A 17,849-nucleotide genomic window follows, 5' to 3' on the forward strand; every position below is an offset into this window, starting at 1 on the left:
GAGGAGCAAGGATCTTTGCTATCGCCGTGATTTGGTCAACTGCCGCCTTCTGCGCCGCTTCTTGTAGGGCGAGGCGTGCCAGGATAGTTTCCATAGATGCAGGATGGGGAAGTGGAGTTACTGGTGTAGGCGTAGATGTCACCTCTGGAGCCGGTGTCACCTCGAGAGCTTCGCGCTCCTCGCCTGACGAAGAACTGTCGTTGCTAAAGACCATAGTTCTGACGTTACTTTGCTAGTGGTCCCACGGTGGGCGCCAACTGTTTGATCGGAAAACGGTAAAGAATAAGATGTGGGTTTTAACAAAGACGTCTTATTAATGGTCGGAGAAAAAACGTTCGGTCGGTTACAAGGGAAAAGAAGAGAGTGCGACAGAAAGGAATCCGGTGGCTCGACGAGCTACCGGAAAAGTACAACTAACGGCGAGATGAAGCAAAGGTGAAAACCCTAATCTAGCCGTCAAGTGTTAGTCAGTGATTTCGGATCCTTTTCTCGTTGTCTCCCCTTTCCCTTATATAGACGTCCTGATACCTCGTCCTTGACCTAATTTACGCCGTCTTGGTGGGCCTCCTCTGCTGGGCCGAGAAGCCCGTAGGCGTCCGAGCAGCCGCTGAGCCGAACGTACTTCAGTCGATGATGATCAACTAAAAGTACTCAAGAGTCAAGCCGAGAGACCTGACTCTTGAGCCGACCGATCGAGCCGTCGCTCTTCCTAATCCGGGCCAGGCTTTCCTATTCCTCGGGCCTTGTGGGATGGTCAAATCCATCCTCTACATTTACCTTCTTATTAATGGCTTCTTGTTTAGTTTGATTCAACTGGCTTCTTGTTTTCCATGCAGGCACTAACTATAGACTCTAGTTCAGGTGTGAAAGTAAGTGGCTTGACGATCCAGAACAGCCAGCAGATGAATTTCATCATTGCAAGGTCAGACTCAGTTCGAGTCTCCAAAGTTATGGTCTCTTCTCCAGGAGATAGTCCCAACACTGATGGTATCCACATCACTGGATCCACCAATGTTGTCCTTCAAGACTGTAAAATCGGCACAGGTCTTTCTTCTTAAACCAGAATCTTTACGCAAATGAAACATGCTTAAGCCTAATCTCGAAAGATTGGATTAAACAGGGGATGATTGTGTCTCGATTGTGAATGCAAGCTCTAATATAAAGATGAAGAGAATCTATTGTGGACCTGGACATGGAATCAGGTACATCATCAAGTCACTTGATAACATTTTTTTTCAGATCAAATTATATCATTCTTTGGAGATTCTCGCAGCATTGGAAGTCTTGGGAATAATAACTCAACAGGCATTGTAACAAAGGTTGTGTTGGACACTGCGTTATTGAGAGAGACAACTAATGGACTCAGAATCAAAACATATCAGGTAATACAGAAAAAAATAGCTTCAATCTTTACTCGGAAACTTTTTATTTCATTGTGTACTCTTTTGGAACAACAGGGAGGTTCAGGTTACGTTCAAGATGTTCGATTCACAAACGTAGAGATGCAAGATGTCTCTAACCCTATACTCATTGATCAGTTCTACTGCGATAATCCAACTTCCTGTCAAAACCAGGTTTCTTTACAATCACAACACAACCTGGTGATTATACTCAAAGATGCAAAACTTAACTCAGATAATGTTTTGTTTCTTTTTCTTGGTATAATGTAGACATCAGCGGTTAAAATCAGCCAAATAATGTACCGGAACATAACTGGGACAACAAAAAGTGAGAAAGCCATCAAATTTGCGTGCAGCGACACAGTCCCATGCAGCCACATTGTCCTCAACAATGTGAATCTTGAAGGCAAAGATGGTCAAGTCGAAGCTTATTGTAACTCGGCTGAAGGTTTTGGGTATGGAGTCATTCATCCGTCTGCGGATTGTCTATACTCACACGACGACAAGGGCTTCGACCACAGTCACACGTCAGGACCTGTTTTGGTGACTGAGGAAGCTGAGATTGGCCACGACGAGCTCTGATGGTGGTGATGTTCTATGTGTTGTAGTGAGGGATGGGATGTGTAATATAGTTTTCTGAAGCATATGATACAGTAAACGAAGTTTTTTTTAAAAAAAAATTTTTACTTCGTAAAGTCAACCGTTAGATTGTTCTTAATAGTAAGCATTTGTCCATCTATTGTATCGTACAAATCATAGCACGGTTTTTCTCAACGTTAATGTTTTTTTTACAATGATTTTATAGTTCTATTATAAACTATAAAATTATAATATTGATAATTTTATAATGGACAATTCTATGAATAATATTTACGCTTACATAATTTCACTTACATCATAGTAAATTGCTTTACGAAGATTTATGTCTCATGGTTATATTTGAATTATGTTTACATTATTCTTGTAGTATTTTTAATCTTTATAAATGATAATTAATCTCATTTTAAGATCCGAACTTTAATGAAATATCTAATAGTTAATGTCAATGAAAGTTACAAAGTATTGATACTGCAAATAAACTATATAAGTATCTAACTGCATAGAGGTATATGATGATTCAACTAAAAATTATTATATTGCTGATTGATTAGAATTTAAAATGCTTGAACTTTTCCGGTGTGAAAGTTTCACTTTCTGTCGTGAAATTGAAATTTTAAAAGGAAAATTTTGACTTTTTAGGATAGAGAAGAACATAGCACATGGGAACACCAAAGGATGCACTTAAGATTGAAATGTTTGATATGTTTGGCACCAAAGGATGCAATTATTATTTTCTAATTAGTATTCCCAATTTGTGAGTAGCTGTAAACATCAATGACCAATGCCAGCCCATTTATTTACTCCTTTTAATACAACTCACCAACTATACATGAGCCTAAGATCTAGTCTTAGCTTACAATTTGCAGACTGTGACTTTATGTAATGTGAAATTAGAAAAAGAATTTGTAATTATACATTGTATATGATTATTAATTTTCTTTCATATGGTATAAAATAATAAGTTACTTAGTTTGTTTATATGCAGAGGGATGCGAATAAAGAGATATTTTTCAAAAAAAAAAACAAAGAAAAAAGCCAAGCTAATATGGGTATGGACCGGAGAATCTAAGACGTGCGAGAATAATGAGTTTCTTTACCATTATAAACAAACCACTATAAACAAAATAATGTTCATGTTCATTCCATTCCACCCTATTCAAATCATTCTGAACAAAAAAAAATAGAGTTGTGAAGAAACTGAAAGTGGTTTCTCTCTTAGAAGACATATTGAAGAGGTCTCTTTGGTGGTGGAGAAGAAAGCTTCTGAGGTAAAGTCACAAAGACAACATTTCTCAAATCTCATTTGTCAACAATCTTATTTGACTCATAATGTTGCATTTGCTTTTAAGTTCTACTTCTGAATTTTTTTGTAAGTGATGATCTCTAAATGTTTCTGACTTTTTAGAATTACCCTTTTTGATATCTAAGCACATGTTCTGTATTCGGACGGCCAAACTTTTGCTTTAGTTTTGTTCAGTTGATAATGCAGATCCAACGTGACTTGGTTTTATTTCAATCGTTTCAACAAAAAGGCCTGCCGTTGAACATTAATCTATCATCTACTTTGTATAGAATTGTAATCCATATAGTCATTCACATATAACATCCATCATCTATAAGTCATGTTTTGATTGCAATATTTCTCGGAAAACGAAGTCAAACATTTTTATTTATCAGTTTTGAGAAAGAAACAACACGCCATTAGAGAATGAACAGTGTTTTGAAGAAGATGAGGAATGTTCAATATTAGAATAGTAACAGCAAATGTCAACATCACTTTCTACAAAATAATAACGAATACAACTGTAACATTTACTTCGACTTTATCTACCAGGGGAGAATAAGCAAGTGGATGTAATTGACTAACAATGCATCACAACCGAAATCATAGCTTACAATTATATTAGACCACCCCTTTTCTTTCTTTCTTTCTTTAATTTGCTTAGATTATAATAAAATGAAATTAAGAGAATATTGTTATGCTAGCAGCCCCTAAGCTATTATATATATAATTGAAGGAATAAAACAAGATCTAGTTCTGACATTAATATGGATCATCAAACTCAGGACACAAACCAAGATCTCTGCTAGAGGAAATATATAATTTCCTCTATGTTCAGGTTTTGAGCTTCTTCAGAGCTGTGGAGAGAAAACAATGTCACCATTCATGAAGTTCTTCAACTTTCTTTATGATTCTCTCCCACCTTCCTCTTGGTTTCTGGTAAATCATTTCTTCCTCTCTGTTTCACTTAATCATGATTCTTAATCATTTCACATTCTATCTAATTTTTTTTTTGGGTTTTGGGTCCTAAGGTCCAAAGACGCAACTTAGCATCATCTTCAGAGACAGATGAGGTTATTAGAAGTGGCATTATTGGAGAACTTATATACATTTGGAAGGAGACGAGAATCTTTGTCTTTATACCAATCTTGAAGTTCTTAGTGACAATGTGTCTGGTGATGTCATTTTTGCTATTCATAGAAAGAGTTTATATGAGCGTAGTTGTAGTGATTGTGAAGTTACTTAGAAGAACACCTGAAAAAGTACACAAGTGGGAGGTTATAAACGATGATGACCTTGAGCTAGCACACACAAACTACCCAATGGTTCTCATTCAGATCCCAATGTACAATGAAAAAGAGGTAAGATTTTCATTAATTTTTTGTAACCAAACTTTATTATATTAATATACATATACACAAGGAGACGTGTTATTGCTGTCACAGGTGTGTCAGTTATCTATAGGAGCAGCCTGCAGACTATCTTGGCCGTTGGATCGTATGATAGTTCAAGTTCTTGATGATTCCACAGATCCAGCTAGTAAGGTCCTTTGTTCAATTTTTTCTTTCTAACTCTTTAGTTTATATATTTATATGATTAACTCAACATCAATAGAGAGTTTTGACATACGAAATGATGTGGAAATGACAGGAACTGGTGAATGCAGAATGCGATAAATGGGCTAGAAAAGGTATAAACATAATGTCAGAGATTCGAGATAACAGAATTGGATACAAATCTGGAGCATTAAAGGCAGGAATGATGCACAACTATGTGAAACAATGCGAGTTTGTCGCCATTTTTGATGCTGATTTTCAGCCTGATCCTGACTTCTTGGCTCGAACCATTCCTTTTCTTATTCACAACCGTGAAATCTCCCTTGTTCAATGCCGTTGGAAGTTTGGTAAACTCATCATCAATCTTTTGGAAGTCTAATGGTTATGTTTTGGATTTTTCAAACAGAGGGGAATGACTTAAATATGTGTATGTGTCACGTTTGTAGTGAATGCAAATGAGTGTCTAATGACAAGAATGCAAGAGATGTCACTAAACTACCATTTCTTGGCTGAGCAAGAATCTGGATCTTCAATCCATGCTTTCTTTGGATTCAATGGAACCGCTGGTGTTTGGAGAATCGCAGCTTTAAATGAAGCTGGAGGATGGAAAGATCGAACAACAGTAGAAGACATGGATTTAGCTGTAAGAGCTTGTCTTCATGGTTGGAAGTTTGTCTATGTCCATAACGTCGAGGTATTCTGAAAGTGACTTAAATCTCTTACTTTCTTCGTCGCTTGATTTTCGTTTGTTCACAACAAAAAATTTATAACTCAATCAAGTGTTCTTTAAAAAATTCATTGAAGATACATTTATTTTATTGAAATATTCAGGTGAAAAATGAATTGCCAAGCACATTCAAAGCATACAGGTTTCAGCAACATAGATGGTCTTGTGGACCAGCCAACCTCTGGAGGAAGATGACAATTGAGATTCTACAAAACAAGAAAGTTTCTGCATGGAAGAAGTTGTATCTCATATACAATTTCTTCTTCATAAGGAAGATAGTAGTACACATCTTCACATTTGTCTTCTATTGTCTGATCTTACCAGCAACTGTGATGTTCCCTGAGCTCCAAGTTCCTAAATGGGCAACTGTTTACGTTCCTAGTACAATCACTCTCCTTAACGCTCTGGCTACACCTAGGTAACACCTCTAACACATTAAAACTCTTCTTTTCTCATTTCTTATTGTGAAGTTGAAGTTTGATGATTGGTGTCTAATGCAGATCACTCCATCTTCTTGTGTTTTGGATCTTGTTTGAGAATGTAATGTCTATGCACCGCACAAAGGCCACTTTCATTGGGTTACTAGAAGCAGGACGGGTTAACGAATGGGTTGTTACAGAAAAACTAGGTGATACACTCAAATCTAAGTTAATAGCTAAAGCTACAACTAAGCTTTATACCAGATTTGGACAAAGGTACTAAACTATAACAACACACGAACACTCTTCAAAGTTATTTAAACCTTGAAAGCATATTTAAATATTGTAAGTATTATAATATAGTTTCTTATTTTTGCAGAATCAATTGGAGGGAGCTTGTTGTTGGGTTATATATATTCATCTGCGGATGCTATGATTTCGCCTATGGAGGATCATATTTCTATGTTTATTTGTTTTTACAGGCTTGTGCATTTTTTGTAGCTGGAGTTGGTTATATTGGCACCATTGTTCCCATTGGTTAGAGAGACTTGGTTTTGAGAAACAAATGTTATTTTGCTACTCATGTTAGAGAACAACTAGGGATTGGATCTTGGATAAACAATGTTAACTCTTCCAATTTTCACACAAATGTTTATGTTGTAATGATCCAAGATGTGGCTATGAATTCTATACCAATGTATAGGTACTTGGTTCATAGGTAACATTAAAGCAAGTTCAATCCTGACAAACTAAAACCAAACCGAAATAACCAATTAAAAAAACGAATCATATCTTGGTGTATTTTACATTTTTTTACTGGAAAAACCAAATCCGAACTATATGTAAAAAGAATAGAATCTGTTCTAAAGCAAAATTAAGGTTTTAAGAAGAAACTTGAATTCCAACCGAAATGGAAAACATATTCTTCAACTAAGAATCGAATAATCTAAAGTTAAACCAAACCGAAATCAGAGAAGAGTTTTGCAAACAATACAAGTAAAAAATGGAACTTCGATAATGACGTGTGAACCTCTAATTGGCTAGATTCCATCGACGGCTAAATCACTCATCATCGCACGTAAACCGCGTAAGCTCAGAAAAAACATTCTGCAAATGGGTCTTCGAAGGGTATTCCGGTAATAAGACAATGAATTGACGTTTTCGCCCTTCGCCTGTATAAAGATCTTCTCCGCTTTTGATATTGAGCGTTGTTTTGAAGCTCCGTTCTCTTTCATCGAGCTCCGTTCGTTGTTACGCCATTTCTCTCTCTCTCTCGATCAGATCATATACGCAGAGGTATTCTTGATCTGGATCTATGATACCATATGCATTCTCAATTCGAACAAATTTTGCAGGTTTCATTCCCATTTTTCTAGTTTGGGAATCGAATCTCTTGCATTGATCTAGGTTTCGTTCTGTTTCTGATTGATGCTCTGAGATTTGAAAATTTTAACGAGTCGATGTGCCATTGCATCGCGTCTAAGTCTGGATCTGTGAAAATCATCTTCGATTGCTCGTCGTACTCGTAATTGGTTCATATATATATTTTATGTTTATTAGTAATCGCTGGATGCATTGCTTTGTGATACGCTACTCTGATCTCTTTGTGTGTTGTTGTATTGACACGATGAGCACCGGTTAAGAGATCGGTTATTGTTGGTTTGATGTTGATTACAACCGGTTTAAGTTTATACTCTGAAATTGAACTGTATATTGTTTACGTTTGAGTTACATAAATTAATATCTTTGTGGTGTGATTAGTGAAGCAGGATGGGACTGTCGTTCGCCAAGCTTTTTAGCAGGCTTTTTGCCAAGAAGGAGATGAGGATTCTCATGGTTGGTCTTGATGCTGCTGGTAAGACCACCATTTTGTACAAGCTCAAGCTCGGTGAGATCGTCACCACCATCCCCACTATTGGTATGTTTCTTAACCATCAGTGAGCTATATGTACATACAAAATGTGTTGCTTACATTGACCTTAATGATTAAACTTTACATTTGTGGACAGGGTTCAATGTTGAAACTGTGGAGTACAAGAACATCAGTTTCACAGTCTGGGATGTCGGGGGTCAAGACAAGGTATAATCTTTATCCAACTTTTAAACGATTCACTAGTTTTGGTTTTGCATTGCAACCTCTGGATCTTTTTGAACTGCACATGGTATATAACACCTGCTGCACTTGTTGTCAGATTCGTCCATTGTGGAGGCACTACTTCCAGAACACTCAAGGTCTCATCTTTGTGGTGGACAGCAATGACAGAGACCGTGTTGTTGAGGCTAGAGATGAATTGCACAGGATGCTTAATGAGGTTCTGTTTCCAGTGTTTATCCTGCCTATTTGTTTCTTGATTTCATGATTCCATCCGTGCAAGTAGACTTACCAAAACATTTATCGGGTTTATACAGGATGAGCTGCGTGATGCTGTTCTGCTTGTGTTTGCTAACAAGCAGGATCTTCCAAATGCCATGAACGCAGCTGAAATCACTGATAAGCTTGGTCTCCACTCTCTCCGTCAGCGTCACTGGTATAATGAATCATCTTAATCTTCCTTAATTGTTCTCTTGCTTAATGATGTATTTATATGTATATGGAACTCTCTCTCTCTCTCTCTCTCTGTTCAGGTACATCCAGAGCACATGTGCCACTTCAGGCGAGGGACTTTACGAAGGTCTTGACTGGTTGTCCAACAACATCGCCGGCAAGGTAGACAAACGTCCTAAAACCTCAATTTTTTTTGTTTTTCTTTTCGTATATTTGTGCACGTTGTAATTATTTCTTCTGTGTTCTTGTTGCTTGTTTCCTGCAGGCGTAGAGGGAAAGTTTGTGGTTGAGTTGATTTTGCTGGGCAAATCTTGATGCAGGGGCAAAACATTATCTGAGTTTTTTTTATTCCGGTTATCTTATATTGTTTTTGTTTTTTTCGGGTATGTGGATTGATTTTGTGATCGTTGTTTTAACTTGTGTAAGGCGGGAGGGGCCTCTTGTACGTAGAACACAGAAACTACCTTATTACATATATAGCTTGTTATCCAAGATTCTCTCTTACTGCTTTCTTTGTCACATTTTACTTTTGCATTCCGATTCATAAGTTGGAACCGCGGCTACATTTGATACTAATAGACATCATGTGATCGTGTGATCGTGTGAATATGCTATTGAGACATTTGCTTGCTATATTAAAACTGTGTCGAACTGTATGACAATGAAATATAAAATTATGATTTCCAAAGATCAATCAAATGACTCATGGACTACTTTGGGGATTGCTGTTCGGAGTTAATGTTTAAATTAATGTCAATGATTTGCTTTCTTATACTACTCATCAGATCAAATATTCGACTTTCCATTTTTGACTAGGAGGATATCTACAAAGACGATAATCAAGTAGTATTTGAATTTGATATAAGAACTTGGATAGTTAATGGTATGAAAAAGAAGACTGGATAAAACATTCATGATCTATTGCTTAAATAAATATTTTCACAAATATTCATTTCTCATGTGTATTTAATATCATAGTAAATACTAAATATCCTCACAAATTTCATCGTGTTAATTTGAATTGTTTCCCATAATTTACTAAAATCAAAATCCGCGAAATTTGGAAATTACAATCTTCTTTAACTCTACGTATATGTATAAATACCAGTAGTCTTCTTTTGACGTCGAATATACCACCTTTTCAGTTTATCCAAATATTCATAAAAAATAGATACCGAAAATATGAATTTCTCTTTACTTTCTACAATGTTATTAGCATTAGCATTGTCTTTTGTTTGCTTGTTTTCTGTTGGTCATGCTCAAGAACTTTCAGGAAATGCAAGAGTTTCTGCACTCTTCGCTTTTGGAGATTCCATGCTCGATACCGGAAACAACAACAATCTCAGGACTCTTACCAAATGCAATTTCTTTCCGTATGGTAGAGACTTTGCTGGTGGAAAAGCCACTGGAAGATTTGGAAATGGACGAGTTTTCTCAGATCTTATTGGTATATACCTTAACGTTAACATTTTTAATATTTTTTACAATTAGCTAGATACTACAAGGTTACTTTCAATAATAGGACACTCAATAATACTCATTATCTTACTATTTATCAAAAAATTATATTACCAACATTAGTCTTTTTATTGTGTAGCCGAAGGTTTGAGCTTAAAAACTCTCTTACCAGCTTACCGTGATCCAAACCTTTCCAACAATGATCTCTCGACCGGTGTTTGTTTTGCATCCGGTGGTTCAGGTCTCGATGAACGCACTGCCAGTTCACAAGTAAACCGACATTTTTGTTTAGAGTTTTAATTTATCATCCATTTATCAATGTGTTATGTCTTGTGGAATGTATGTCCATAGGGAGTTATATGGGTGACAGATCAGGTGAAAGATTTCAAAGAGTATGTCACTAGACTAAACGGCGTTGTAGGAGAACAAACAAATGCACTTATATCAAACGCTGTTTATTTAATCTCAGCTGGTAATAACGATCTTGCCATCACCTTTGCGACTGGGCGGGCACAATCCACTATTTCAGATTACACTGATCTCATGGTCACTTGGACTGATAATCTTTTAAAGGTACATATCATTGTGTCAATATTACTTTATTTTCTGTGGTCAAGCTAATTACTTACTAATATTTTATATTTTGTTATTTGAAGAGTCTATATGATACTGGAGCAAGAAAGTTTGCGGTTCTTGGAACACTACCATTAGGTTGCTTGCCAGGAGCAAGAGACGCGGCTGGAAATTTTTTGAAAGTATGTGCATATCCTGCAAATCAATGGGCTGATACGTTCAACAAAAAGTTAGCAGCTAAACTTAACAATCTCGGGACAACACTTCCTGGTTCCAAGTTTGTCTACGTAGACATGTATAATTCTCTTCTTGATCTCATCAACAATCCTCAGGCTTCAGGTAACAGCTTTACTTAATGAAAAATCCCAATATTTTGTACCTTGTGTCAATTATAGCAATGTTTTCAAAAATGATATGTTCTTTGTTTTTGGTCTAAAGAATAATCTGTTATTTTATTTTATTTGGAAATTTATAGGGTTTATTGATGCGGCTGATGGATGTTATATGCCGACGATTTCTCCTGTTCCTTGCCCGGATGCATCTCGTTACGTGTTTTGGGACATTGGTCATCCTAGCGAGAAGTCATACCAAACGATTTCACCAAAGATAATTGAAGAACTGAAGGAGAAACTGGCATGATCGATTTCTACATTTATTTTTATTTTAACTTTGTTATAGTTATTATTCATGTTCTGAATTCCATATTCATAGACTAATAAAAAATTGTCACAAAATACAAAACCAGTGTTCATTTCTCTTAACAGACATTTGGGGATCTTTTCTATCGAGTAATTAACCAATGTCGTGTCTGGAGACAAAGCTTGTACTCTAAAAAGATTAGCTTCATTTCCATCAATCAAACAAGAGGAGTTAAAATCAATATGAAGTACAAAGTCGGTTAAATATTTCGTCAAAAAAAAAGTCGGTTAAATATAAACGTGAGATAATGGTTCTGTTTGAAGTGCACCTTGCGTATACGGCTAAGAACAAATGATAAGAAAGTGGGCAGCTCAATCCTCGTGACTTCATTCTTGACGTTCAAACGAGAGATATTATTTCAGACTACACAAGGCATTCCATGATGAATGACGGACCACGAAATGGAAATCAATATGATAGTCTCTTGTGTTAAAAATAAATTAAAAAGGCAATTAAGAGTCTCCAAATCAAAAGAGATATAATGATTATAAAAATCTCTAGTTACAAACTTATAACATACAGTATATTCTGTATAATAATTTATGCTAGTGTTTGTCATGTTTGTTGCTTGAAGCTCTTATAAAAATTGTAATAGGTGATAACCCGCGCCATGCAAATTTTATATAACATTAGTTAGCTATGTTTGATCTTTATAAATCAAAATTGTTCTACAATAGTTTTTCAATCGAAAATCATAGAAATCAGTAATGCATTGTTTAGGGCCAATATAACATGAGCCCTCGTTATGGATATGAGATTATTTGAATTAATCTATCACCTGATCTTGATATGATGCCCTTAGACAGTAGTTTCAGTAATTTATGATTTTGATTGAATCCTTAGTTTTAGGATTGTTCTAGAATTCATCACCTGATCTTAACATGGAAGCTGAGCCTTTCTTTTGCTATTAGTGTTTGATTGATAGATTGTAGGAAATATTTTTGTGCCAGGGCTTTACACTAATCGTTGATGATAAGAAGAATGGTTTAAACTACATTGCAGCATTATATCTTGTGATGAAGACGCGTTCTGGTTGCTAGTCGACTTCAATCAAGAAAGTTTTTAGAAAAATCTGTGCTTTAAATAATTTTGTAAATCGACAGTAAACCATCTGCAACTAAACCGGTTATGAACTAACTTAATGAACGATCGTTGGTTTGTTGTATTATAAAATGGCACGCTTGTAAATTTCCTAGTAACTAAAGACTAGCCGTGAGAATCTATGTGGAAATGAAACCTTAGCATTGAAAGCAATGTTACAACTTAAAAATATTTTTCTTTTAATACATAGGGGATATGGTATTTATAATAAGGAATCTATAAATTTTATTGAAGTGAACTCACTGGGCTATATATTTAGAATTTCTCATTTGATATAAGATGAAACATAAGTTTGTATATAAATAGCTAGGGCCGGCCCGGGCTACGCCCGAGTTTTTTGTTTAAATTTTAATTTTGATTCAATATTAGCATGTTTATTTTAATATATAAATTTTTGAATCTATTATAAAAATATAAATAGCTATAGACAAATATAAAATAATTTTAAATCATTCATTGCTTTTATCTTATGCAATTCAAAAATTTTAGTATTTAATTTTCTTTTGTTATTAGAAATTATATATAAGGTGAATAGCTGAATGGACAAAGATTAATTAAATTTTAATTATGGTATTTTTTTTGTCATCAACTTATACAGACCTTTAATTATGCTATTTAACTGGTTGAATTATAAACATGTCTCAGTATCTAAATATTATTTATCTTACTTATATAAGTGTTTGAAATTTTTTTTTTGCCTTTTCAAATTTTTGTTCCACGTCGTCTAAAGTCTGTTTTAAAAATTCATCAACTCCATAGTTATTTTTCTCGTTTTTATAGACTTTAAAATTTTGGGAGTGTGAGAATTGATAAAATATAATGCATGTATGAATTATAAAGTTCATGGCATACATGGGTACATTTGTTAGTGCTTCTTCTGGATAGCGAAATAAATATATATAACATAAAATAACATGTTCAAGTATTAGAATTTATACGAAGCTTTTCCATTGTCCTTTATTATATAATTTTAGCAAACCAAGCTTTGGGATTTGATATTGGAGTAGTGTCATAGATATATTTGACAGACCAATTACTCGCATGAGCCACTAAATTGCCTTTAATTGATTTATATATTTTATGAAACATGCAAAAAGTCTTCAAAACGCAAAAATTGTATTCCAACACTAACTCCTTCCCTTCACGTCTCATGTGGCTTGACTCTTGCTTCTTAGTTCACTACTTCCTTACTCATGGCCATCTAACGATCTCACTCTCTGATTCGTTGATAATCTTCATCAAGTTTTCTACTACAACCTTCATCTTGGGCTGATAGGTATCGTTCTTTTCAAACAGAGATCAGCAAGTCTATCCAAACTCAATGCTCATGCAGCTGCGTAGTTATTGTCAGGCCCGATCCGGTGTCATGGGGCGCCTAAAGCCCAAAACCTTTGAACCCAGCTAGAAAAAAATAATTTACTCAAATGGTATGAGCAAGATTAGAACCCTGTCCCACTACGAAAATATTGTAAGCTTTAACCACTGCACTATTGTGAATATATGTTGGTATTCTGCCATATAAACGTCTAATATAATTTGGCGTCTAAAGCTTGGGCTTTACCAGCTTTAGCCCAGGGCTGGCACTGTTATTGTGGAGCCATTAATCCTTAAGTTTGTTTCTCTCATTTGTTCGGGCGTCGGGTTAAATCTGGTTGAGCACAACACCGAAGCCGTAGAGAACCCTCTTTAACAAAATATGGCCTCTCTGCACGTATGTAAGAGCTGTAGCCACATGTTTTAAATTTGTATAAAGTGAATGTGGATAAATATGAAAAAGTAGATATATTAAACGATTCATTATTTTTTTTTTCATCGTCTAAAACTCTGTACACAATATCAAACCTACCTGAATACATCTTATTCTATAAAGAAAGGTTTGCTTCAATACAATTAAGGATAAAATTCTCAAATACAAAACATTTTTTTATAACGCGAACCAAATCAAACAATATGAAAGGTAAAGTCGTGTGTGTGTAAAAAACTAATAGTTTAATATTCACTGAAGAAACATTTGGGTTGAGATGAAGAAACATTTGGGTTGAGATGAGGTAACGAATATAATAATGAAACTGAATTGTTACACTGAAACAATGACCAAAGAAAAATCATTTTGATCAATTTCATGACTTATAATTTTTTAATCAAAGAAATATTGATGTAGATAAGAAGAGACCACATATGGGTCATCAGTTTAATTTCAATTAAACCCCAATTTAGTTAAAAACCTATCTTATTATATAAAATTTGGTTCTTCAAAGTTGCTAATTAACGCGACTGTGACACGTGGCAATTATATATTTAAGATTGTGACATGTGTTAAACTATCTTCTAATTAAAAATATATATAAATAAATAATAACAAAATAAACGATTTATAAAAAAAGTAACTATAAATATTATTTTTATTATATAAAGTTTGGTTCTTCAAAGTTGCTAATTAACGCGACTGTGACACGTGGCAATTATATATTTAAGATTGTGACATGTGTTAAACTATCTTCTAATTAAAAATATATATAATTAGATAATAACAAAAAACGATTTGTAAAAAAGTAATTATATATATTATTTAATAATAATTTCTCTTTTAAAAATATTAAGCAAATAATTATATGAGAGTGATTTTCCTTTTAATATATTGGGCATGTGTTAAAATCTCTCATGATTTAATATATATATATGCTAAGATAATAAAAACGAAATTCTAAAATTATTTAATAGCAAGAATTAATTTCAAAAGTTATTTAATAGTAGCTGTTTCTAGAAAATTTCCTTTTTAATAGATAATTAACAAGAAAAATTATAAAAATATTAGTAATATTGAGTTAAACGAATTTAGTAACAATAATGAGAATTGTAAAATTACTCTTATTATTTTCTTATAAATAATAATAATAGTTTTTTTGATAAACATGGTAGTAACAATTATTTAATTAACAAGAAAAATTCTAAAAATATTTGCGATATTGAAAAAAACGAATTTAGTAACAATCATTAATTAGTAGGATAACTATTTCAGTATTTTTATGAATAATCAACTTTCCTAATTAAATATTTAATTTTCTGTTTAAAATCATAAACGAAAAGGAACTACAATTATTCACATCTATATTTCGGATTAAGCTCTCTCATATTTTGTCACTAAACATAATAAGAGTAGAAGAAAAATAGTAGGGGAGTTTTTCTGCATGTTCTTTTCATATCTCTGTGTTCTTTTTTTTTTTTGTCACATGTTGACAAAATAACTAGGTTTCCCAATTTTCACATGTTTTTTTTCTTCTTAAACTGATGTTGATTTTTTTTTGTCATAATTGTCATGCTGCTGTACGTTAGTTATTGCCACAATTATACTTTGGCGTTTGTACATATAGCCAAATAGATTTATGCAGTTATGTTGTTGTACAAAAGTTAATGTGACTATTATGCTTATATGTGTTTGTTCTTATCGACAATATAAATTGATTTTACTGTTGTAGTTAAGTTAATGTCAGTGTCAATTTATTTATGAATAATCGACTTTTCTATCTAGGTGAATTTTTCTGCATGTCCTTTCACATCTAAACTGATGTTCACATAATTTACCTTCCGAGATAAGACAACAAATTGCTCTTGAAAAACAATGCAGCTCCTTCTGAATGCATTACAACATCTATATATCAAGATTTCCAAATTCACTTTTAAAGACAAGAATTATCTCATCGAAAAAGAAATGTTTACTCCAAAGAATAAGGAATGAAACGGTTGGTAAAGTGAATAGCTATATGTTAATTTGCTTAGACGGTGAGCAAAAGAAATATTTGAGTTCTGATAGTATTGGTAACGACAAAGAAGAATATTGATTGGTTTCGTCTGACATCAATTTTGATTTTTTTTTTTGAATTTTCTTGCACAATATAAATAATATAGATAGTTTACAACAATTCTATATTTTTCAATTAACTGCAATATTAAAAATAATTTAAAGTGAATTATTTATAGGAAAAAAACATTATATACTATTTTAAAACACCATGATTATTGAAGTAGAAATACTAATCAAAGTTTATGTAGGAAAATTAATTATTATACTAAAATAAGTATTACACCAATATATACTGAAAATTTCAAGAACTAATTTGAAAAATATTTTCATATTTTTTATGTTTTCGTAAAATTAAAACATCAAATAAAACCCGTTCAAAGCACGGGTATTATAATAAAGAGTCTTCCTTTCCACTATTGATGTTTTTTTTCTATTGTTGCAATTCGCTTTCACCGTTACCGCCGGTAAGTTTTCCAATTTTGTGATAGCTTTATTCGTTTCTTTTTTTTTGTGGTAAAAATGTAAAGATGATAGCTTTATTCTGTTCAGCTGATATCATTATTTGTGAATGGACAATGGTCACTTGATTTTTCAATCAGAAGCAGTGACTGCTCTTTTTAAACAACAAAAATCAACTCAGTACAAAATTTAAGTTTATATGGAAATAAACTTTCATGCTTCATGAGTCATAAATAAGCACATGTATCCATGAAGCCAGCAAATAAAACATTGGGTTAAGGTTTCTATAGACTCTCGAACTCAGTTTCTTACAACTTCAAGTCAATATTTTTGTAGCACTTTCTTTGTAAACTTTACTAAATGTTGGTTCACAGATATCGGTCAAAGATTGCTTTTTGCAAAGTTGATTGCAATCATTAGCCACTACCATGATTAAATAGTAAGAACACAAAGGTATTTCTATAAAAAGATAAGAAGATACAAATCAATCATTTTGCAAACCTAAAAGTCATATCAAAGTCTCTATACCAAGTTTCCAAAGCATACCTGAAACCCGAATATTCTTTTGTGTTTCACAATTTGCTTAAAACTTCATGAGTTGCATTGAGTTTCTTTTTCATAATTCTATGCCTGCTTGTCCCAGAGGTAAATGTTGACGCTGCCTTACTTTGACTCTGAAGCAAACCAAAAGAGAAATTTGGAAGTAAAGAAGATGACGCAGATTAACAAATAGATATGTAGGGGAATGATGAATTTCAATTGGCGTTTCTATAAATCTTTAAGCTTCTATATTTTCAACTTGGTTTAATCATCCCTCATAGATAGAGTGCTATATCCAAGAACTTGTCTCTTACCTAAAATTCAATTTTTATAAGTTGATTCTCGCCTCATTGTAATCTAACAAAACCAGAATTTATTTCATTCAACTCAAAAGTGTCTTCTGTTGAGATAAACAGAAAAATACTAAGCAAAGAGTTTCAAGTAAACGTCAATAAGATATGTATAAACAGAAGTAAAGATTCTTTTAATCACCTCAGTTATGAGATCTAGGTGTACAACACCGAGATGACAAAATGAAAATTCATATTTTTTTTGAATCATAACAGTCTTTGCGTCCTACTCATATACTTCCCACCTCTGCACATAAAACACACCACCAAGTTCAGTATAGCACATACAATCCTACGTCGGATCCTATGTCGGAAGTGTATTGTTCCCTTACCATGAA

At 33.7% G+C, this 17,849-nt stretch overlaps 4 protein-coding genes across 5 annotated transcripts in view; all 4 read left to right on the forward strand.

Annotated features, from left to right (window-relative positions):
- Positions 1 to 2,197, forward strand: part of LOC106343210 (probable polygalacturonase At1g80170) — an 11,376-nt gene extending 9,179 nt beyond the window's left edge. Inside the window, exons 5-9 of the mRNA XM_013782362.1 lie at positions 837 to 1,044; positions 1,121 to 1,202; positions 1,274 to 1,382; positions 1,458 to 1,574; positions 1,671 to 2,197. Coding sequence (XP_013637816.1) covers positions 837 to 1,044; positions 1,121 to 1,202; positions 1,274 to 1,382; positions 1,458 to 1,574; positions 1,671 to 1,982 — 828 coding nt within the window. The 3' untranslated portion in view covers positions 1,983 to 2,197. The remainder of the gene's footprint in view (positions 1 to 836; positions 1,045 to 1,120; positions 1,203 to 1,273; positions 1,383 to 1,457; positions 1,575 to 1,670) is intronic.
- Positions 2,198 to 3,073: 876 nt separating this feature from the next.
- LOC106343615 (probable mannan synthase 3) lies at positions 3,074 to 6,678 on the forward strand. The gene is made up of 9 exons (XM_013782880.1): positions 3,074 to 3,268; positions 4,068 to 4,221; positions 4,314 to 4,643; positions 4,728 to 4,826; positions 4,933 to 5,185; positions 5,285 to 5,532; positions 5,670 to 5,983; positions 6,066 to 6,260; positions 6,364 to 6,678. The coding sequence occupies exons 2-9, from the start codon at positions 4,156 to 4,158 to the stop codon at positions 6,524 to 6,526; spliced, it is 1,668 nt and encodes a 555-aa protein (XP_013638334.1). The 5' UTR covers positions 3,074 to 3,268; positions 4,068 to 4,155; the 3' UTR covers positions 6,527 to 6,678.
- A 495-nt stretch (positions 6,679 to 7,173) lies between these two features.
- Positions 7,174 to 9,040, forward strand: LOC106343373 (ADP-ribosylation factor 2-B). Of its 2 annotated transcripts, none has more exons than XM_013782553.1 (7): positions 7,174 to 7,280; positions 7,746 to 7,902; positions 7,994 to 8,064; positions 8,177 to 8,296; positions 8,394 to 8,512; positions 8,610 to 8,691; positions 8,795 to 9,040. In XM_013782553.1, exons 2-7 carry the CDS (start codon positions 7,755 to 7,757, stop codon positions 8,798 to 8,800), a joined length of 546 nt encoding a protein of 181 aa, XP_013638007.1. In that variant the 5' UTR covers positions 7,174 to 7,280; positions 7,746 to 7,754; the 3' UTR covers positions 8,801 to 9,040. The 2 variants fall into 2 exon arrangements, with proteins under 2 accessions (XP_013638007.1, XP_013638008.1); XM_013782554.1 differs by having other exon boundaries at positions 7,189 to 7,280; positions 7,754 to 7,902.
- A 671-nt stretch (positions 9,041 to 9,711) lies between these two features.
- Positions 9,712 to 11,199, forward strand: LOC106343372 (GDSL esterase/lipase At1g23500). The gene is made up of 5 exons (XM_013782552.1): positions 9,712 to 9,976; positions 10,127 to 10,257; positions 10,339 to 10,560; positions 10,644 to 10,899; positions 11,036 to 11,199. The coding sequence occupies exons 1-5, from the start codon at positions 9,712 to 9,714 to the stop codon at positions 11,197 to 11,199; spliced, it is 1,038 nt and encodes a 345-aa protein (XP_013638006.1).
- Positions 11,200 to 17,849: the final 6,650 nt, after the last annotated feature.

The sequence above is a fragment of the Brassica oleracea genome, chromosome C5 (assembly GCF_000695525.1).
Source record: "Brassica oleracea var. oleracea cultivar TO1000 chromosome C5, BOL, whole genome shotgun sequence".
NCBI classification, from domain to species: domain Eukaryota; kingdom Viridiplantae; phylum Streptophyta; class Magnoliopsida; order Brassicales; family Brassicaceae; genus Brassica; species Brassica oleracea.

Bases quoted from the DNA above. Each gene is read 5' to 3' on its own strand.
- LOC106343615 (XM_013782880.1), top strand. From the start codon at position 4,156: ATGTCACCATTCATGAAGTTCTTCAACTTTCTTTATGATTCTCTCCCA. The intron at 4,644-4,727 runs GTAAGATTTTCA...TTGCTGTCACAG, and splicing joins CAATGTACAATGAAAAAGAG to GTGTGTCAGTTATCTATAGG. The intron at 4,827-4,932 runs GTCCTTTGTTCA...TGGAAATGACAG, and splicing joins CCACAGATCCAGCTAGTAAG to GAACTGGTGAATGCAGAATG.
- LOC106343372 (XM_013782552.1), top strand. From the start codon at position 9,712: ATGAATTTCTCTTTACTTTCTACAATGTTATTAGCATTAGCATTGTCT. The intron at 10,258-10,338 runs GTAAACCGACAT...GTATGTCCATAG, and splicing joins AACGCACTGCCAGTTCACAA to GGAGTTATATGGGTGACAGA. The intron at 10,561-10,643 runs GTACATATCATT...TGTTATTTGAAG, and splicing joins GGACTGATAATCTTTTAAAG to AGTCTATATGATACTGGAGC.
- LOC106343373 (XM_013782553.1), top strand. From the start codon at position 7,755: ATGGGACTGTCGTTCGCCAAGCTTTTTAGCAGGCTTTTTGCCAAGAAG. The intron at 8,297-8,393 runs GTTCTGTTTCCA...GGGTTTATACAG, and splicing joins TGCACAGGATGCTTAATGAG to GATGAGCTGCGTGATGCTGT. The intron at 8,513-8,609 runs GTATAATGAATC...CTCTCTGTTCAG, and splicing joins TCTCTCCGTCAGCGTCACTG to GTACATCCAGAGCACATGTG.